The 21,765-nt window shown below is 59.0% G+C and overlaps 2 protein-coding genes across 2 annotated transcripts in view; both read right to left on the bottom strand.

Annotated features, from left to right (window-relative positions):
- Nucleotides 1-18,225, bottom strand: part of LOC134541624 (DNA-directed RNA polymerase II subunit RPB1-like) — a 31,887-nt gene extending 13,662 nt beyond the window's left edge. Inside the window, exons 1-4 of the mRNA XM_063385188.1 lie at nt 18,069-18,225; nt 15,943-16,051; nt 12,290-13,325; nt 11,355-11,555 (exon numbers count right to left, since the gene is read on the bottom strand). Coding sequence (XP_063241258.1) covers nt 11,355-11,555; nt 12,290-13,325; nt 15,943-16,051; nt 18,069-18,225 — 1,503 coding nt within the window. The remainder of the gene's footprint in view (nt 1-11,354; nt 11,556-12,289; nt 13,326-15,942; nt 16,052-18,068) is intronic.
- The window catches only part of LOC134541505 (syntaxin-binding protein 5), a 366,972-nt gene that overhangs the window by 174,201 nt on the left and 171,006 nt on the right, over nt 1-21,765 (bottom strand). The window lies entirely within an intron of this gene.

Raw genomic sequence — 21,765 nt, 5'->3', positions numbered from 1 at the left:
TAGGCGCTTTTGTGATGTTCAAGTAACTTGATAACATAGTTAATGAAGAATATATTATCCTAACTTTAAACATGGAATGAACTTTGTGTATAGAGTTCTTAGCTTCAGGAATCCTCTCTCACTCACACACCAATACATATTAGTTGCCAATACTAGAGTGGTAGTCTGTTGCGTTCCTATACTTATATTCTTGCGCATATTGTAAACTACTCGGAACACTATACGTTCCCAGGAGGTTTCATACGGCTGGTAGCGACCCGTCATACTGAGGCGTTTGCCACGCCTCCATTAACTTTACTTTTATTATTTGTTTGTTTTAACGTCCTTTTAATTTGGTAATTAATTATATAACATATGTTATGATACATTGTTTGGCACTTGGTTCAATTTCGTCTTGAAGATCGATTAAAACAAAAGCATTACGGACATTCGCGGCGCTGCGCTTGTGTGTGTTTCCGCGAGCCAACACCGCGCGGCGCGCTGAGCCTTACGACGTCATGGTGACGCGTTAACCTGCGACGGTCTGCGGCTGGCGAGCTGGGAGACGGTGCTGGCGGCTGGTGGAGTCGACTTCGGCTCGTCGGGTGCAGGCGTGTTGCGCCGCTGCTAAAATGGAAAGGCTGTTCCATTCACCTACGCATCGACCAGTGCCCAGCCCGGGTTATCGTCCACCATGCTGCGCAACTACAAGTAAGCCTCGACGCAACCGCTATTAACAACCGGGCACCGGGTTGGTTTTTTAAGGAAAAGCTATGAGCAGAGAGACTTGACTGATCATAAACTCAAATTCATTATCTTGCCAGTTTCTTGAATCGTAATGTGGCGAAATAAACTCGACTTCTCCTTTTTACGCTACGTGAGAATTTACGTAAACTGCAAGCCAGACTTATCACGTTGCTGTGGTGCGGGATGTGAGACTCGCAAAATTACGTCGAAACGAGAGTCCGGTTAGACCAAAATATTGGGAATTGTGCCTAAATAACATTTATAGACAATTACGTCATCCAGCAGTGTAATCAACGGACCTGTTAGGGAAAAACTTAACCTTTCTAAATGTTTGTAAAATTACCCGTAATATAGTGTTTATAATATGTGATTACATTAGATGTCCTTTTCTTTAATGCGAGATCTAGATCTTCTGTAGATTTGTGTAAATGGTTCTGTGTTTTAATGTACCAAGCCGATGCCAAGCAGGAATATTAAATAGTAAACAGGCAGTGATGTTTTCAATTATTATCCAGGTCATTCTTTTTTGCCTAGGGACCGTACTTCTCACTGCTTTTAGTTGGTACACCCTTCTGCGGCTCCCGACTTTAAACTCGAGCGCTTTAAGTAAGGCCTCAATACCCGGGTAGGGGTAGTAGTGCGTGGCTAGCAGTGGATAGCAGTGGCTAGCAGTGGCTAGCAGTGGCTAGCGGTGGCTAGCAGTGGATAGCAGTGGATAGCAGTGCGCACTGCTCAGACGACACGCAGTGGCCTCGCCTCTGGGCACTGTCATCCCAGACTGTCCGGAAAGGTAGCTGGTAGCTATAGCTGATAGTTGCGGTGGTGCCCAGGGAGTGTTTCCGGCTCGAACAAAGCACTTCCGGAAGGAGGACAGGCCTCCAGGGAGGATGGGCGGAAGCTGGAGCCAGCAGAACTCTCTCCTGTAATGGGAAAGAAGAAGAGAAAGGGGGGGAGGAAGGCAGACGAGCTGCTGGTCGATACGAGATGCGGGGCGGCGCTCAGCTGTCACTGGGGGGCGGAGGGCGCGTGGCTTGGTGGCCCTGAGCTGTCACTGGGGGGCGGAAGGCGCGTGGCTTGGTGGCCCTGAGCTGTCACTGGGGGGCGGAGGGCGCGTGGCTTGGTGGCCCTGAGCTGTCACTGGGGGCGGAGGGCGCGTGGCTTGGTGGCCCTGAGCCGTCACTGGGGGGCGGAGGGCGCGTGGCTTGGTGGCCCTGAGCCGTCACTGGGGGGCGGAGGGCGCGTGGCTTGGTGGCCCTGAGCTGTCACTGGGGGGCGGAAGGCGCGTGGCTTGGTGGCCCTGAGCTGTCACTGGGGGGCGGAGGGCGCGTGGCTTGGTGGCCCTGAGCTGTCACTGGGGGGCGGAGGGCGCGTGGCTTGGTGGCCCTGAGCTGTCACTGGGGGGCGGCGGCGCGTGGCTTGGTGGCCCTGAGCTGTCACTGGGGGGCGGAGGGCGCGTGGCTTGGTGGCCCTGAGCTGTCACTGGGGGGCGGAGGGCGCGTGCCTTGGTGGCCCTGAGCTGTCACTGGGGGGCGGAGGGCGCGTGGCTTGGTGACCCTGAGCTGTCACTGGGGGGCGGAGGGCGCGTGGCTTGGTGGCCCTGAGCTGTCACTGGGGGGCGGAGGGCGCGTGGCTTGGTGGCCCTGAGCTGTCACTGGGGGGCGGAGGGCGCGTGGCTTGGTGGCCCTGAGCTGTCACTGGGGGGCGGAGGGCGCGTGGCTTGGTGGCCCTGAGCTGTCACTGGGGGGCATAGAGCGCGTGGCTTGGTGGCCCTGAGCTGTCACTGGGGGGCGGAGGGCGCGTGGCTTGGCGGCTTTGAGCTGTCACTGGGGGACGGAGGGCGCGTGGCTTGGTGGCCCTGAGCTGTCACTGGGGGGCGGAGGGCGCGTGGCTTGGTGGCCCTGAGCTGTCACTGGGGGGCGGAGGGCGCGTGGCTTGGTGGCCCTGAGCTGTCACTGGGGGGCGGAGGGCGCGTGGCTTGGTGGCCCTGAAATGTCACTGGGGGGCATAGAGCGCGTGGCTTGGAGGCCCTGAGCTGTCACTGGGGGGCGGAGGGCGCGTGGCTTGGCGGCTTTGAGCTGTCACTGGGGGACGGAGGGCGCGTGGCTTGGTGGCCCTGAGCTGTCACTGGGGGGCGGAGGGCGCGTGGCTTGGTGGCCCTGAGCTGTCACTGGGGGGCGGAGGGCGCGTGGCTTGGCGGCCTTGAGCTGTCACTGGGGGGCGGAGGGCGCGTGGCTTGGTGGCCCTGAGCTGTCACTGGGGGGCGGAGGGCGCGTGGCTTGGTGGCCCTGAGCTGTCACTGGGGGGCGGAGGGCGCGTGGCTTGGCGGCCTTGAGCTGTCACTGGGGGGCGGAGGGCGCATGGCTTGGCGGCCTTGAGCTGTCACTGGGGGGCGGAGGGCGCGTGGCTTGGTGGCCCTGAGCTGTCACTGGGGGGCGGAGGGCGCGTGGCTTGGTGGCCCTGAGCTGTCACTGGGGGGCGGAGGGCGCGTGGCTTGGTGGCCCTGAGCTGTCACTGGGGGGCGGAGGGCGCGTGGCTTGGCGGCCTTGAGCTGTCACTGGGGGGCGGAGGGCGCGTGGCTTGGTGGCCCTGAGCTGTCACTGGGGGGCGGAGGGCGCGTGGCTTGGTGGCCCTGAGCTGTCACTGTGGGGCGGAGGTGCGTGGCTTGATGGCCCTGAGCTGTCACTGGGGGGCGGAGGGCGCGTGGCTTATTGTCCCTGAGCTGTCACTGGGGGGCGGAGGGCGCGTGGCTTGGTGGCCCTGAGCTGTCACTGGGGGGCGGAGGGCGCGTGGCTTGGTGGCCCTGAGCTGTCACTGGGGGGCGGAGGATGCGTGGCTTGGTGGCCCTGAGATGTCACTGGGGGGCGGAGGGCGCGTGGCTTATTGTCCCTGAGCTGTCACTGTGGGGCGGAGGTGCGTGGCTTGGTGGCCCTGAGCTGTCACTGGGGGGCGGAGGATGCGTGGCTTGGTGGCCCTGAGCTGTCACTGGGGGGCGGAGGATGCGTGGCTTGGTGGCCCTGAGCTGTCACTGGGGGACGGAGGGCGCGTGGCTTGGTGACCCTGAGCTGTCACTGTGGGGCGGAGGGCGCGTGGCTTGGTGGCCCTGAGCTGTCACTGGGGGGCGGAGGATGCGTGGCTTGGTGGCCCTGAGCTGTCACTGGGGGGCGGAGGGCGCGTGGCTTATTGTCCCTGAGCTGTCACTGTGGGGCGGAGGTGCGTGGCGTGGCGGCCTTGAGCTGTCACTGGGGGGCGGAGGGCGCGTGGCTTATTGTCCCTGAGCTGTCACTGGGGGGCGGAGGGCGCGTGGCTTGGTGGCCCTGAGCTGTCACTGGGGGGCGGAGGGCGCGTGGCTTGGTGGCCCTGAGCTGTCACTGGGGGGCGGAGGATGCGTGGCTTGGTGGCCCTGAGATGTCACTGAAGGAGGAGGGCGCGTTGCTTGGCGGCCTTGAGCTGTCACTGGGGGGCGGAGGGCGCGTGGCTTGGTGGCCCTGAGCTGTCACTGGGGGAGGAGGGCGCGTTGCTTGGCGGCCTTGAGCTGTCACTGGGGGGCGGAGGGCGCGTGGCTTGGTGGCCCTGAGCTACACTGGGGGGCGGAGGGCGCGTGGCTTGGTGGCCCTGAGCTGTCACTGGGGGAGGAGGGCGCGTTGCTTGGCGGCCTTGAGCTGTCACTGGGGGGCGGAGGGCGCGTGGCTTGGTGGCCCTGAGCTGTCACTGGGGGAGGAGGGCGCGTTGCCTGGCGGCCTTGAGCTGTCACTGGGAGGCGGAGGGCGCGTGGCTTGGTGGCCCTGAGCTGTCACTGGGGGGCGGAGGGCGCGTGGCTTGGTGGCCCTGAGCTGTCACTGGGGGGCGTAGGGCGCGTGGCTTGGCGGCCTTGAGCTGTCACTGGGGGGCGGAGGGCGCGTGGCTTGGTGGCCCTGAGCTGTCACTGGGGGGCAGAGGGCGCGTGGCTTGGTGGCCCTGAGCTGTCACTGGGGGGCGGAGGGCGCGTGGCTTGGTGGCCCTGAGCTGTCACTGGGGGGCGGAGGGCGCGTGGCTTGGTGGCCCTGAGCTGTCACTGGGGGGCGGAGGGCGCGTGGCTTGGTGGCCCTGAGCTGTCACTGGGGGGCGGAGGGCGCGTGGCTTGGTGGCCCTGAGCTGTCACTGGGGGGCGGAGGGCGCGTGGCTTGGCAGCCCTGAGCTGTCACTGGGGGGCGGAGGGCGCGTGGCTTGGCGGCCTTGAGCTGTCACTGGGGGGCGGAGGGCGCGTGGCTTGGTGGCCCTGAGCTGTCACTGGGGGGCGGAGGGCGCGTGGCTTGGTGGCCCTGAGCTGTCACTGGGGGGCGGAGGGCGCGTGGCTTGGTGGCCCTGAGCTGTCACTGGGGGAGGAGGGCGCGTTGCTTGGCGGCCTTGAGCTGTCACTGGGGGGCGGAGGGCGCGTGGCTTGGTGGCCCTGAGCTGTCACTGGGGGAGGAGGGCGCGTTGCTTGGCGGCCTTGAGCTGTCACTGGGGGGCGGAGGGCGCGTGGCTTGGTGGCCCTGAGCTGTCACTGGGGGCGGAGGGCGCGTGGTTACCGGCCCTGAGCTGTCACTGGTGGCGGAGGGCGCGTGGCTTGGCGGCCCTGAGCTGTCACTGGGGGCGGAGGGCGCGTACTTGGCGACCCTGAGCTGTCACTGGTGGCGGAGGGCGCGTGGCTTGGCGGCCCTGAGCTGTCACTGGTGGCGGAGGGCGCGTGGTTACCGGCCCTGAGCTGTCACTGGGGGCGGAGGGCGCGTGGTTACCGGCCCTGAGCTGTCACTGGGGGCGGAGGGCGCGTGGCTTGGCGGCCCTGAGCTGTCACTGGTGGCGGAGGGCGCGTGGTTACCGGCCCTGAGCTGTCACTGGTGGCGGAGGGCGCGTGGCTTGGCGACCCTGAGCTGTCACTGGTGGCGGAGGGCGCGTGGCTTGGCGGCCCTGAGCTGTCACTGGGGGCGGAGGGCGCGTGGCTTGGCGGCCCTGAGCTGTCACTGGTGGCGGAGGGCGCGTGGTTACCGGCCCTGAGCGGTCTCTGGTGGCGGAGGGCGCGTGGTTACCGGCCCTGAGCTGTCACTGGTGGCGGAGGGCGCGTGGCTTGGCGGCCCTGAGCTGTCACTGGGGGCGGAGGGCGCGTGGCTTGGCGGCCCTGAGCTGTCACTGGGGGCGGAGGGCGCGTGGTTACCGGCCCTGAGCTGTCTCTGGTGGCGGAGGGCGCGTGGCTTGGCGACCCTGAGCTGTCACTGGTGGCGGAGGGCGCGTGGCTTAGCGGCCCTGAGCTGTCACTGGGGGCGGAGGGCGCGTGGCTTGGCGGCCCTGTGCTGTCACTGGTGGCGCAAGGCGCGTGGCTTGGCGGCCCTGAGCTGTCACTGGGGGCGGAGGGCGCGTGGCTTGGCGGCCCTGTGCTGTCACTGGTGGCGCAAGGCGCGTGGCTTGGCGGCCCTGAGCTGTCTCTGGTGGCGGAGGGCGCGTGGTTACCGGCCCTGAGCTGTCACTGGTGGCGGAGGGCGCGTGGCTTTGCGACCCTGAGCTGTCACTGGTGGCGGAGGGCGCGTGGCTCTGCGGCCCTGAGCTGTCACTGGTGGCGGAGGGCGCGTGGTTACCGGCCCTGAGCTGTCACTGGGGGCGGAGGGCGCGTGGTTACCGGCCCTGAGCTGTCACTGGTGGCGGAGGGCGCGTGGTTACCGGCCCTGAGCTGTCACTGGTGGCGGAGGGCGCGTGGCTTGGCGACCCTGAGCTGTCACTGGTGGCGGAGGGCGCGTGGCTTGGCGGCCCTGAGCTGTCACTGGGGGCGGAGGGCGCGTGGCTTGGCGGCCCTGAGCTGTCACTGGTGGCGGAGGGCGCGTGGTTAACGGCCCTGAGCTGTCTCTGGTGGCGGAGGGCGCGTGGTTACCGGCCATGAGCTGTCACTGGTGGCGGAGGGCGCGTGGCTTGGCGGCCCTGAGCTGTCACTGGGGGCGGAGGGCGCGTGGCTTGGCGGCCCTGAGCTGTCACTGGTGGCGGAGGGCGCGTGGTTACCGGCCCTGAGCTGTCACTGGTGGCGGAGGGCGCGTGGCTTGGCGACTCTGAGCTGTCACTGGTGGCGGAGGGCGCGTGGCTTGGCGGCCCTGAGCTGTCACTGGGGGCGGAGGGCGCGTGGCTTGGCGGCCCTGTGCTGTCACTGGTGGCGCAAGGCGCGTGGCTTGGCGGCCCTGAGCTGTCTCTGGTGGCGGAGGGCGCGTGGTTACCGGCCCTGAGCTGTCACTGGTGGCGGAGGGCGCGTGGCTTGGCGACCCTGAGCTGTCACTGGTGGCGGAGGGCGCGTGGCTTGGCGGCCCTGAGCTGTCACTGGTGGCGGAGGGCGCGTGGCTTGTCGTCCCTGAGCTGTCACTGTGGGCGGAGGGCGCGTGGCTTGGCGGCCCTGAGCTGTCACTGGGGGCGGAGGGCGTGTGGTTTGGCAGGCCCTGATATGTCACTTGTTGCGGAGAACGCGTGGCTTGGCGGCCCTGAGCTGTCACTGGGGGCGGAGGGTGCGTGGCTTGGCGACCCTGAGCTGTCACTGGTGGCGTGGGCGCGTGTCTTGGCGACCCTGAGCTGTCACTGGTGGCGGAGGGCGCGTGGCTTGGCGACCCTGTGCTGTCACTTGTGGCGGAGGGCGCGTGGCTTGGCGGCCCTGAGCTGTCACTGGTGGTGGAGGGTGCGTGGCTAGGCGGACCTGAGATGTCACTGGGGGCGGAGGGCGGGTGGCTTAACAGCCCTGAGCTGTCACTGGGAGCGGAGAGCGTGTGGTTTGGCGGCCCTGAGCTGGCATTGTTTCGGACGGCGCGTGGCTTGGCGGCCCTGAGCTTTCACTGGGGGCGGAAGGCGCGTAGCTTGGCGGCCCTGAGCTGTCACTGGGGGCGGAGGGCGCGTGGCTTGGCGGCCCTGAGCTGTCACTGGTGGAGGAGGGCGCGTGGCTTGGCGGCCCTGAGCTGTCACTGGTGGCGGAGGGCGCGTGGCTTGGCGGCCCTGAGCTGTCACTGGGGGCGGAGGGCGCGTGGCTTGGCGGCCCTGAGCTGTCACTGGGGGCGGAGGGCGCGTGGCTTGGTGGCCCTGAGCTGTCACTGGGGGGCGGAGGGCGCGTGGCTTGGTGGCCCTGAGCTGTCACTGGGGGGCGGAGGGCGCGTGGCTTGGTGGCCCTGAGCTGTCACTGGGGGGCGGAGGGCGCGTGGCTTGGTGGCCCTGAGCTGTCACTGGGGGGCGGAGGGCGCGTGGCTTGGCAGCCCTGAGCTGTCACTGGGGGGCGGAGGGCGCGTGGCTTGGCGGCCTTGAGCTGTCACTGGGGGGCGGAGGGCGCGTGGCTTGGTGGCCCTGAGCTGTCACTGGGGGGCGGAGGGCGCGTGGCTTGGTGGCCCTGAGCTGTCACTGGGGGGCGGAGGGCGCGTGGCTTGGTGGCCCTGAGCTGTCACTGGGGGAGGAGGGCGCGTTGCTTGGCGGCCTTGAGCTGTCACTGGGGGGCGGAGGGCGCGTGGCTTGGTGGCCCTGAGCTGTCACTGGGGGAGGAGGGCGCGTTGCTTGGCGGCCTTGAGCTGTCACTGGGGGGCGGAGGGCGCGTGGCTTGGTGGCCCTGAGCTGTCACTGGGGGCGGAGGGCGCGTGGTTACCGGCCCTGAGCTGTCACTGGTGGCGGAGGGCGCGTGGCTTGGCGGCCCTGAGCTGTCACTGGGGGCGGAGGGCGCGTACTTGGCGACCCTGAGCTGTCACTGGTGGCGGAGGGCGCGTGGCTTGGCGGCCCTGAGCTGTCACTGGTGGCGGAGGGCGCGTGGTTACCGGCCCTGAGCTGTCACTGGGGGCGGAGGGCGCGTGGTTACCGGCCCTGAGCTGTCACTGGGGGCGGAGGGCGCGTGGCTTGGCGGCCCTGAGCTGTCACTGGGGGCGGAGGGCGCGTGGCTTGGCGGCCCTGAGCTGTCACTGGTGGCGGAGGGCGCGTGGTTACCGGCCCTGAGCTGTCACTGGTGGCGGAGGGCGCGTGGCTTGGCGACCCTGAGCTGTCACTGGTGGCGGAGGGCGCGTGGCTTGGCGGCCCTGAGCTGTCACTGGGGGCGGAGGGCGCGTGGCTTGGCGGCCCTGAGCTGTCACTGGTGGCGGAGGGCGCGTGGTTACCGGCCCTGAGCGGTCTCTGGTGGCGGAGGGCGCGTGGTTACCGGCCCTGAGCTGTCACTGGTGGCGGAGGGCGCGTGGCTTGGCGGCCCTGAGCTGTCACTGGGGGCGGAGGGCGCGTGGCTTGGCGGCCCTGAGCTGTCACTGGGGGCGGAGGGCGCGTGGTTACCGGCCCTGAGCTGTCTCTGGTGGCGGAGGGCGCGTGGCTTGGCGACCCTGAGCTGTCACTGGTGGCGGAGGGCGCGTGGCTTAGCGGCCCTGAGTTGTCACTGGGGGCGGAGGGCGCGTGGCTTGGCGGCCCTGTGCTGTCACTGGTGGCGCAAGGCGCGTGGCTTGGCGGCCCTGAGCTGTCACTGGGGGCGGAGGGCGCGTGGCTTGGCGGCCCTGTGCTGTCACTGGTGGCGCAAGGCGCGTGGCTTGGCGGCCCTGAGCTGTCTCTGGTGGCGGAGGGCGCGTGGTTACCGGCCCTGAGCTGTCACTGGTGGCGGAGGGCGCGTGGCTTTGCGACCCTGAGCTGTCACTGGTGGCGGAGGGCGCGTGGCTCTGCGGCCCTGAGCTGTCACTGGTGGCGGAGGGCGCGTGGTTACCGGCCCTGAGCTGTCACTGGGGGCGGAGGGCGCGTGGTTACCGGCCCTGAGCTGTCACTGGTGGCGGAGGGCGCGTGGTTACCGGCCCTGAGCTGTCACTGGTGGCGGAGGGCGCGTGGCTTGGCGACCCTGAGCTGTCACTGGTGGCGGAGGGCGCGTGGCTTGGCGGCCCTGAGCTGTCACTGGGGGCGGAGGGCGCGTGGCTTGGCGGCCCTGAGCTGTCACTGGTGGCGGAGGGCGCGTGGTTAACGGCCCTGAGCTGTCTCTGGTGGCGGAGGGCGCGTGGTTACCGGCCATGAGCTGTCACTGGTGGCGGAGGGCGCGTGGCTTGGCGGCCCTGAGCTGTCACTGGGGGCGGAGGGCGCGTGGCTTGGCGGCCCTGAGCTGTCACTGGTGGCGGAGGGCGCGTGGTTACCGGCCCTGAGCTGTCACTGGTGGCGGAGGGCGCGTGGCTTGGCGACTCTGAGCTGTCACTGGTGGCGGAGGGCGCGTGGCTTGGCGGCCCTGAGCTGTCACTGGGGGCGGAGGGCGCGTGGCTTGGCGGCCCTGTGCTGTCACTGGTGGCGCAAGGCGCGTGGCTTGGCGGCCCTGAGCTGTCTCTGGTGGCGGAGGGCGCGTGGTTACCGGCCCTGAGCTGTCACTGGTGGCGGAGGGCGCGTGGCTTGGCGACCCTGAGCTGTCACTGGTGGCGGAGGGCGCGTGGCTTGGCGGCCCTGAGCTGTCACTGGTGGCGGAGGGCGCGTGGCTTGTCGTCCCTGAGCTGTCACTGTGGGCGGAGGGCGCGTGGCTTGGCGGCCCTGAGCTGTCACTGGGGGCGGAGGGCGTGTGGTTTGGCAGGCCCTGATATGTCACTTGTTGCGGAGAACGCGTGGCTTGGCGGCCCTGAGCTGTCACTGGGGGCGGAGGGTGCGTGGCTTGGCGACCCTGAGCTGTCACTGGTGGCGTGGGCGCGTGTCTTGGCGACCCTGAGCTGTCACTGGTGGCGGAGGGCGCGTGGCTTGGCGACCCTGTGCTGTCACTTGTGGCGGAGGGCGCGTGGCTTGGCGGCCCTGAGCTGTCACTGGTGGTGGAGGGTGCGTGGCTAGGCGGACCTGAGATGTCACTGGGGGCGGAGGGCGGGTGGCTTAACAGCCCTGAGCTGTCACTGGGAGCGGAGAGCGTGTGGTTTGGCGGCCCTGAGCTGGCATTGTTTCGGACGGCGCGTGGCTTGGCGGCCCTGAGCTTTCACTGGGGGCGGAAGGCGCGTAGCTTGGCGGCCCTGAGCTGTCACTGGGGGCGGAGGGCGCGTGGCTTGGCGGCCCTGAGCTGTCACTGGTGGAGGAGGGCGCGTGGCTTGGCGGCCCTGAGCTGTCACTGGTGGCGGAGGGCGCGTGGCTTGGCGGCCCTGAGCTGTCACTGGGGGCGGAGGGCGCGTGGCTTGGCGGCCTTGAGCTGTCACTGGGGGCGGAGGGCGCGTGGCTTGGCGACCCTGAGCTGTCACTGGTGGCGGAGGGCGCGTGGCGTGGCGGCCCTGAGCTGTCACTGGTGGCGGAGGGCGCGTGGCTTGGCGGCCCTGAGCTGTCACTGGGGGCGGAGGGCGCGTGGCTTGGCGGCCCTGAGCTGTCACTGGGGGCGGAGGGCGTGTGGTTTGGCGGCCCTGAGCTGTCACTTGTTGCGGAGGGCGCGTGGCTTGCGGCCCTGAACTGTTACTGGTGGCGGAGGGCGCGTGGCTTGGCGGCCCTGAGCTGTCACTGGGGGCGGAAGGCGCGTGGCTTGGCGGCCCTGAGTTGTCACTGGGGGCGGAAAGCGTGGCTTGGCGGCCCTGAGCTGTCACTGGGGGCGGAGGGCGCGTTGCTTGGCGGCCCTGAGCTGTCACTGGTGGCGGAGGTCGCGTTGCTTGGCGGCCCTGAGCTGTCACTGGGGGCGGAGGGCGTTTGGTTTGGCGGCCCTGAGCTGTCACTGTTGCGGAGGGCGCGGGGCTTGGCGGCCCTGTGCTTTCACTGGGGGCGGAAGGCGCGTGGCTTGGCGGCCCTGAGCTGTCACTGGGGGCGGAGGGCGCGTGGCTTGGCGGCCCTGAGCTGTCACTGGGGGCGGAGGGCGTGTGGTTTGGCGGCCCTGAGCTGTCACTTGTTGCGGAGGGCGCGTGGCTTGCGGCCCCGAACTGTTACTGGTGGCGGAGGGCGCGTGGCTAGGCGGCCCTGAGCTGTCACTGGGGGCGGAAGGCGCGTAGCTTGGCGGCCCTGAGTTGTCATTGGGGGCGGAAAGCGTGGCTTGGCGGCCCTGAGCTGTCACTGGGGGCGGAGGGCGCGTTGCTTGGCGGCCCTGAGCTGTCACTGGTGGCGGAGGTCGCGTTGCTTGGCGGCCCTGAGCTGTCACTGGGGGCGGAGGGCGTTTGGTTTGGCGGCCCTGAGCTGTCACTGTTGCGGAGGGCGCGGGGCTTGGCGGCCCTGTGCTTTCACTGGGGGCGGAAGGCGCGTGGCTTTGCGGGCCTGAGCTGTCAATGGGGGCGGAGGGCGTGTGGCTTGGCAGCCCTGAGCTGTCACTGGGGGCGGAGGGCGTTTGGTTTGGCGGCCCTGAGCTGTCACTTGTTGCGGAGGGCGCGGAGCTTGGCGGCCCTGTGCTTTCACTGGGGGCGGAAGGCGCGTGATTTGGCTGCCCTGAGCTGTCAATGGGGGCGGAGGGCGTGTGGCTTGGCAGCCCTGAGCTGTCACTGGGGGCGGAGGGCGCGTAGCTTGGCGGCCCTGAGCTGTCACTGGGGGCGGAGGGCGTGTGGTTTGGCGGCCCTGAGCTGTCACTGGGGGCGGAAGGCGCGTACCTTGGTGGCCCTGTGCTGTCACTGGTGGTGGAGGGCGCGTTTCTTGGCGGCTCTGAGCTGTCACTGGGGGCGGAGGGCGCGTGGCTTGGCGGCCCTGAGCTGTCAATGGGGGCGGAGGGCGTGTGGCTTGGCAGCCCTGAGCTGTCACTGGGGGCGGAAGGCGCGTGGCTTGGCGGCCCTGAGCTGTCAATGGGGGCGGAGGGCGTGTGGCTTGGCAGCCCTGAGCTGTCACTGGGGGCGGAAGGCGCGTAGCTTGGCGGCCCTGAGCTGTCACTGGGGGCGGAGGGCGTGTGGTTTGGCGGCCCTGAGCTGTCACTGGGGGCGGAAGGCGCGTGGCTTGGCGGCCCTGTTCTGTCACTGGTGGCGGTGGGCGCGTTTCTTGGCGGCTCTGAGCTGTCACTGGGTGCAGAGGGCGCGTGGCTTGGCGGCCCTGAGCTGTCACTGGGGGCGGAGGGCGCGTGGTTTGGCGGCCCTGTGCTGTTACTGGGGGCGGAGGGCGTGTGGCTTGGCAGCCCTAAGCTGTCACTGGGGGCGGAGGGCGCGTAGCTTGGCGGCCCTGAGCTGTCACTGGGGGCGGAGGGCGTGTAGTTTGGCGGCCCTGAGCTGTCACTGGGGGCGGAAGGCGCGTGGCTTGGCGGCCCTGAGCTGTCACTGGTGGCGGAGGGCGCGTTTCTTGGCGGCCCTGAGCTGTCACTGGGGGCAGAGGGCGCGGGGCTTGGCGGCCCTGTGCTTTCCTTGGGGGCGGAAGGTGCGTGGCTTGGCGGCCCTGAGCTGTCAATGGGGGCGGAGGGCGTGTGGCTTGGCAGCCCTGAGCTGTCACTGGGGGCGGAGGGCGCGTATTTTGGCGGCCCTGAGCTGTCACTGGGGGCGGAGGGCGTGTGGTTTGGCGGCCCTGAGCTGTCACTGGGGGCGGAAGGCGCATGGCTTGGCGGCCCTGTGCTGTCACTGGTGGCGGAGGGCGCGTTTCTTGGCGGCTCTGAGCTGTCACTGGGGGCGGAGGGCGCGTGGCTTGGCTGCCCTGAGCTGTTACTGGGGGGCGGATGGCGCGTGGCTTGGCGGCCCTTCGCTGTCACTGGGGGCGGAGGGCTCGTGGCTTTGAAGGCCCCAGAGCTGTCACTGGGGGCGGAGGGCGCGTGGCTTTGCTGCCCTGAGCTGTCACTGGGGGGCGGAGGGCGCGTGGCTTGGCGGCCCTGAGCTGTCACTGGGGGCGGAGGGCGCGTGGCTTGGCGGCCCTGCGCTGTCACTGGGGGCGGAGGGCGCGTGGCTTAGCTGCCCTGAGCTGTCACTGGGGGGCGGAGGGCGCGTGGCTTGGCGGCCCTGAGCTGTCACTGGGGGCGGTGGACGCGTGGCTTGGCGGCCCTGAGCTGTCACTGGGAGCGGAGGGCGTGTGGCTTGGCGGCCCTGAGCTGTCACTGGGGGCGGAGGGCGCGTGGCTAATGTTACGGTCACCGCTAAAATTTCACAGTTATCTTGTGATGACGAGAAGACTGCGCGCTGTTTACAGCCTTGCTCTTAGAGGAGATACCGCACCAGAAGCACCATGGAGCGTCGCGCTTTATCATCCCGCCTCACTAACACCGATACATTCCTGACTAGACAGGCCCCTTAATGATTCAAAATGCTATAATAGATGTTATATCTAAAACGTAAAATTTATCTTGATTGAAATTGAAGTTTGCGATGGATCTTTGCGGTTTTTTATTTAAGAGTAAATATTTAAAAAAAACTACAGACGTAACACAATTTTTTTGGGTAAAAATTACATTAATCAATTTGACGAACTGTAATCAATTTTCGACGTAACAAAACTTTTGGATTTGGCGTAACTATGAATACAGTTAAACTCATAGAAAATACAAGTAAAACTGTATCTGATGAAGGTTGGCAGTGTCGGCGACTCCTCGCGCAGAACAAGTGAGCTCTGGCCTCTGAGGTCGGATACATAATCTACCAGGGACGTGACATGATCGATGCCGCTACGAGCCTCTCTGATGTATTCCCTTCGCCATGCAACTTGCAACATGCATCCCCGTCGCTAATTGGATGGCTGGCATGTCCTCTCTCTCCGCGCGCTTGAAGAACTGATGGGGCGGATAATGACCCGGGACAGCAGTCGTCTGATTGGCTGTCTGTCTGTCGAGCCGGCATCTACGTGTGAGGAGAAATATCAAATTGACGCCATCAACAGGCCTCACATAGCCACGGGTTGTTTCCAATATCGTTATAATAACGTAAAATTAGTTTATCAAAATGTTTACGCGTCTTAAATATTGTGTCACCGAGAGTTTGTTAGCAATGAATTAATATTCCAGATAATTAAAACCGAGAGAAAAATATTCAGTTATGGTTATCAATAATAAGTTAAACTTGTATGAATTCAATTATGTTTTAAAGATTTAATTCCTTTAATGTTTTCCTCTGTTTAGATAGTTTTTCATTTTGTATAGTAATTTAAGTAAATATTGCTACTATTACTTCAACTTCTGTTAGCTGCCCACAGTTCAAATAATCGCATAGCCTAAATAAAAAATTGTGACCTAAATTCACAAAATTTCTAAAATGTTTCAACACAATATAGAATTCGACAGCTTAGCAAAGTATTAGTTAATTTTAAAAAAAGTTTTTTTTTCTTAACACAGGTTAGCCCAAAAATTATTTCCAAAATAAATTTTTTAAATTGTTTTAAAATCTGCCACATCTGTTGGTTTTAAACCATTGTTTATAAATCGAGAAAAATTATATTTAACCCTTAGTAAACTTTCCAGAGGTTTTTTAATTTCGAACCTAAGTAAAGTGCTAGTACCAGCAAACTAATTTAGACTGAATAAAAGCAAAAAAAAAAAACTGATATGTCTTCTCATCTAAATCCCTTTAGTGGGAAAACGTTACAACAGAATGGGGGAGGGATAAATAAACATTGAAGATGAAAAAAATGTATTTGTAGGTCACTCATTAATTTTAAACCATTTTCATGAAATATAGCACATATAAGACTTGTGTTTTTGATTATTTTTGTATGCGTTCGATCAAAATAGTTAGGTATTTAGGATAGAGAGTTATTTTTGAATCCGCTGATTTTAACAGATTTGCCATTTTTCACATAGTAGATAATAATGTTTTCGGTCGTAGTTGCTTGCTCCAGCACAATGCAGAGCCCGGGAGCCACAATCATGCAGAGCACTGAGACCTCGAGGGGGGAGTGCTAGGCGCTACAGACACAGGGTGCCGCCGGGACGTTACTGGAAACATGGGGACGACCATCGACAGAAGACACTTCCAGCACATAGTGTGTATATATAGGGTGTCCGTGAAAGACTGCGCGTTTTTTTGTATCAGAGAATATATTTCTGAGACAGGAAGTCTTTGCCGATTTTTGATCTGACCCATAGGTAATTAGTAATTAATTAAAATAGTTAACCAATGCTGAGCGCGCTCTAAGAGAAAGAAGAAGAGTGGGGGAGACTGTGCTTACCGGGTTATGAAGGGGGGGGGGGAAGAGAGAGAGAGAGCGAGAGAGAGAGAGAGAGAAGCACGAGGTACTACTGCCCCCTTGTACTCTTGGCGCGCCGTGAGAGACAGTAAGCAGTCCTTTCTCTTAGAGCGCGCTCATCATTGGTTAACTATTTTAATTAATTACTAATTACCTATGGGTCAGATCAAAAATCGGCAAAGACTTCCTGTCTCAGAAATGTATTCTCTATCTGATCAAATCACGGACAGCCTGTATACATACCATGCACATAAAGGAGTTGCCTCCCCGGCGCTCTTGGCCGCGGACTGGGAACCGGACACGCAGCAGGCCAGGGAGACGGCAGACTGCAGTGTGTCCATGTAACCACCGCCTGCCGTCACGCTAGCATCGGCGAGTGAGCGAGTGTTTATTCACAAGCCTCGGGCAGTCCCCCTCCCCGGCCCTTCCCTTCACAACCGAGGCTCGCAATGCCACGCAGGTCTGCCACCCTGTCTCACGGCGCGCGTTCTGACCACTGAACAAGGTCCCTTTCCACAGACTACATCCTCAACACTGAACAAGGTCCCTTTCCACAGACCACATCCTCAACACTGAACAAGGTCACTTTCCACAGACTACATCCTCAACACTGAACAAGGTCACTTTCCACAGACTACATCCTCAACACCGAACAAAGTCCCTTTCCACAGACAACATCCTCAACACTGAACAAGGTCACTTTCCACAGACTACATCCTCAACACTGAACAAGGTCACTTTCCACAGACTACATCCTCAACACTGAACAAGGTCACTTTTCACAGACTACATCCTCAACACTGAACAAGGTCCCTTTCCACAGACTACATCCTCAACACTGAACAAGGTCACTTTCCACAGACTACATCCTCAACACTGAACAAGGTCACTTTTCACAGACTACATCCTCAACACTGAACAAGGTCCCTTTCCATAGACTACATCCTGAACACTGAAAAAAGGTAAATCTTTACTGTCCACGTCCTGCCTACAGAAAAAAAGAACTTCCCCACAGTCTACGTCCTGAAAACTGAACAAAGACATTATTTACAGTCGACATCCTGACCACTGATAAGAGGACTCTCTAAAATATATGTCCTAAACACTAAACAAAGTAACTTATTACTCTCCACTTACTGACCACTGAACACAGACCCTTCCTACAGTCTACATTCTAAGCTCTGAACAAGGGCTAGCTCTCTACAGTCCACATTCTAAAAACTGAAGGTCTCATTCTACGATCCAAATTCCGACCACTAAACAAGGTGCTCTCTATGGTACATTTTCTTGACGACTGAACAAGAGCACTTTCTACGGCATATGTCCTAAACACTGAACAAAGACCCTCTCTACAGTCGATATCTTAAACACCGAACAAGGTCCCTCTTGACTGTATACATTTCTAACAATGGCACTCCCTAAGGCCCACGTCCGAAACACTGAACAAGAGCATATTCTACAGTACATCCTGGCTAATTAAACACATTACGCTCTATGGTCCACACCCTGAACTTAAAAGATGGTTATTCCCTGAAGTCGCCGTCCTGAACTTTTTACAGGGACACTCCTTATGGTCCCATTCCTGAAACAATGTTACTCTTTTCTGTCCAAGTCCTAAAAATGATACAATGTCACTCTCTATGGTCCATTGCCCGACTACTGAACAGGGTCACACTATCTTTCATGTCTTGACTACTGATCACGTACATACATTCCATGTATTGACCACTGGACAAGCTCTCTCTCTCTCTAAAAGTCATCATCCTGAACAATGAACCAGGTAAACCCTGTAAGAAACTATTTATAGCCACTGAACAAGGACACTCTCTATGGCTTACATCCAGACCACTGAACAATCTCCAACTCTTAGTTCCACCTGACCACTGAACAGCGTCATGCTTTACATTCCACATTCTGATAACTGAACAGGATCCCTCTTTGTTGTCTATAACCTGAACAAGAAACTTAGATACTTTCTAAAGTTTACATCCATAACCTTAAACTTGTGACTTTTTAAATTTTTTGTAAGCGTTTTTTAAGAAAGTTGTTTAAGAATTATTTAATAATAATTTCTCAGTTGATAAAAATTTATTATTTAGTTTTTGGTAATGTTATTAGTGTATCCGAATTTATTCATGCAAGATTATTTTACTATCCTGCCCCCCCCCCCCCCCCCCCAAAAAAAAAAAAAGAGCATAGTTTCAAAGTTGGTTATCGATTCTAAAAATGTATACGAAAATTGTGGAGGGTATTTCTTGATACTTCATACTTTCATAATGGTATTGGAGAAGTCCCTCTGCCCGGACAGCTGCTGCCCCGGCCTGCGTATTGATTGGCCGGGCTCGATGGCCCGTGTGGCCGTGGCGCACCGGGACACGAGTCGTGCCACTGCCGCGTGTGGCGGGGATGTGGTGTTCCGGCTACAGGCGTGGTGGTGGCACTCACTTGCTGCCGGAGACCACTGGCCAGACGCACCGTCCACCGCCAGGTCGCGGGCTCGACCCTGGCGTGGTGCACACGTGTCATGATCCCTCTCTTACTGGAGACCCGCCGCGGCTACAATATACCGGCCCCAACCGCTATGTCCCTGCATTTTATATCTGTAATATCTTCCAAATTATTCATTATATTACATGCTGTACTGGGCCATATTGATATATATTAAATACATAATGTATTTAAGGTATTTAATTGGATAAGGATTAATGCTTTATTCCTTAAAATCGCTTCGTAAACAAGCCCTTATTTCTCGTAAAAAGTAAAGGATAAAAAATGGTTTATTTTGGGTTATCCGTTAGAGATAGACATATAGCCTACCATCGCGGACTTTTTGTAGACCTTTTTAAGGTGTACGATACTGTAGTACATTATTTTGATCTATCTCGTAGGGTTCAGCCAACATTTGCAATGTAAGCGCAAAAAAATGTGTTTATTTACGACATCACATTAGAAACCTCTAAAATTATCAGTGTTTCTCTACTATATAATGCATGTATTATACATATAAACCTTCCTCTTGAATCACTATATCTATAAAAAAACCGCATCAAAATCCGTTGCGTAGTTTTAAAGATCTAAACATACATAGAGACAGACAGACAGCGGGAAGCGACTTTGTTTTATACTATGTAGTGATTCAAAGCTACATTCCTCCCTTTAATATTTTAAACAATCCCATTTGCACGGCTTGTGGATCACGAAGGCTCGATGATTCCCTAGCGACTGTCGTGTTCAGCCCGACCGAAGATGTTGTTGAGACTTGCCACAAAAATACGTTTTACAAAACATCTCCTAGACAAACATATCTTGAAGACTAATATTTTGTACAACTACGTAACTATTAATATGACTAGAGAAACAGTTAAAATACATTAATCCTATGCAGTTCACAAAAGTGCTCATGAGGAACGTCGGTCTATGTGGAAATCCAAGACAAACTTTCTGCTACACACAATGTGTGCATGACGCGTAGGTACGCAATATAAATCGCAACTCCAGACGGTACAGTCACAAAATAAAAATGACTGAGCCACGCTGCAAACGATTGAATCACATTCCTGCTCTCGCAATTTTTTAAACTCTGTTTACATTTTAAATATAAATAATTACTTTTAGTTTAGCCAGTATCGCGGTATTGAAAACAAAACGTATTTTCTGTTTAATTTTAAAACTGGAGTTCTTTTTTTAAATACTAAAAATAAATGAGTTAAATATTACCGAATCCACCTCAAAACAAGCGCGCAACGTAAAACCAGATATCTTTTTTTATTAAACAAATTATATAATATGTATAAATACATATGTACATATATCTTTATATATAAAGCGTATATTTTGAGTGCGTATATGTTTATAAGTTGGTAAGGACTAATATGTAATAAAGTGAAGATGGATGTTAAGAATAATCATTAAAAATGTAATTAAAGGGAGAAAGTTATCGGAAACATCACACATTATTGTTAACATCTTCCCTGTAATTCATATGTATCCTCAGCAACCAATAAATATATACGTAAATAAACTACGGTCGCTATTTTCTCACAACATAATAGCTAAATCTCATCCAAATCAGGTATATAATTTGCTGAATGTGTAGCCACGCCAGGTTAGAAGAAATACACATCTTGGCTCAGTACGACGTCACATTCCATTGAATTAAAAGACATTGGTGTTATTTTGTCTACCAGGGTAGCTAAAAGAAACAAAGATTTTGTATCATAAAACTAAAAAAGTCTGCTCCAACTCCGAGAAAAAAAATTTTTCTGATAATTATTTAATCACATTTTGTTGTAAATTCACGTAATTTGATTTGACAGTGTAACCCGACGCATTGCCGCGGGCGTTATGTACTAGTCGAGTAGCTTCAAGCGCAGTGTTTTTGTTAAGGCGCTTCAACCTAAGTAGGGGCTGTCCTAATCATTTTTGTATTTTCTGTTCACAGATACTTTCCAGCTGTGTAACAAGTGAAAGCTCTGGAAACAAATGTGATTTGTTTATATCTTGAAGTTAATATTTGTTTGTGACGAAGGGTATGTGTATTTGAAGAATAAAAAGTTGATATCTAACACTTAGCACACCTCTGTCTACCATATCACCCCTTGTTCCTCTTGCGTTTGACATGAGAGGTTACATTTTATACTTCCTAGCTCTCCTCTGTTTTCCGTATTTATTTGAAGTTAGTCAACCTATGTTGACATGATCTGTTATCTATTGTTGCATAGTTTTATCGACCTGACGTGTGGCTTGTTGAGACGCTACTAGAGGCACGGCCGCACCAGCAGCCACTGCACCGCAGAGGAGAGCGAGGCTGTGCAGCGCAGCCGAGCACCGCGCCTTATCACAGCCAGTTCCCCGCACCCCCGCCCCCAGCTCCCGGAGCAACACGTGTGATAAATGAGAGCGGCACTTCCACACGGCGAGGAAGATACAGCGCGAACAGAGACCAGAAAGTACTTTTATTTTAACCCTTAGCCCCGTAAAACTCGCTTATCGGAATATTGTTTTTTTTTAAGGACAGTTTGAATCTTCTGCACTAGTATCACCCCCTTCCATTTTCGCAGCGAGCTATCGTTTCAGCCGAAACATGTTCGTGCAGGCTGCTTCAGTGCAAAACCCAATATTTACACATTCGGCGTGGTTAACGTGCCAGGAACGGAAGTAAAAAAATATATATTGCATGATGAATAGGAACGTTGTTGACCGGCTAACGTTCTCTATAAATATTTACAAAGCACATGGCTATGATAATGACCTGTTCATGTGACCGAATAATATTGATTTCTTCATAATTTCTTCATGAACCCGTGTCACCGGAGAACTACCCGCCGCCCTTGTGACGTCAGAGCCTGAGCTCTGCCAGTACCCCTGGTGCTACCACTACTGCGCTGCGAGTTAAGCCACCTGGCCGGAAGTACGCCCTCCGACTGGGTGTGTGGACCCCGGCCGCCTCGCTGCCCGCCCTTGTGACGTCAGAGCCTGAGCTCTGCCAGTACCCCTGGTGCTACCACTACTGCGCTGCGAGTTAAGCCACCTGGCCGGAAGTACGCCCTGCGACTGGGTGTGTGGACCCCGGCCGCCTCGCTGCCCGCCCTTGTGACGTCAGAGCCTGAGCTCCGCCAGTACCCCTGGTGCTACCACTACTGCGCTGCGAGTTAAGCCACCTGGCCGGAAGTACGCCCTGCGACTGGGTGTGTGGACCCCGGCCGCCTCGCTGCCCGCCCTTGTGACGTCAGAGCCTGAGCTCCGCCAGTACCCCTGGTGCTACCACTACTGCGCTGCGAGTTAAGCCACCTGGCCGGAAGTACGCCCTGCGACTGGGTGTGGACCCCGGCCGCCTCGCTGCCCGCCCTTGTGACGTCAGAGCCTGAGCTCTGCCAGTACCCCTGGTGCTACCACTACTGCGCTGCGAGTTAAGCCACCTGGCCGGAAGTACGCCCTGCGACTGGGTGTGTGGACCCCGGCCGCCTCGCTGCCCGCCCTTGTGACGTCAGAGCCTGAGCTCTGCCAGTACCCCTGGTGCTACCACTACTGCGCTGCGAGTTAAGCCACCTGGCCGGAAGTACGCCC

This window comes from Bacillus rossius (genome assembly GCF_032445375.1).
Source record: "Bacillus rossius redtenbacheri isolate Brsri chromosome 4 unlocalized genomic scaffold, Brsri_v3 Brsri_v3_scf4_1, whole genome shotgun sequence".
NCBI lineage: Eukaryota > Metazoa > Arthropoda > Insecta > Phasmatodea > Bacillidae > Bacillus > Bacillus rossius.
Note: the sequence above shows the minus strand (reverse complement) of the source record. Positions and strands in the feature narration are given on the sequence as shown.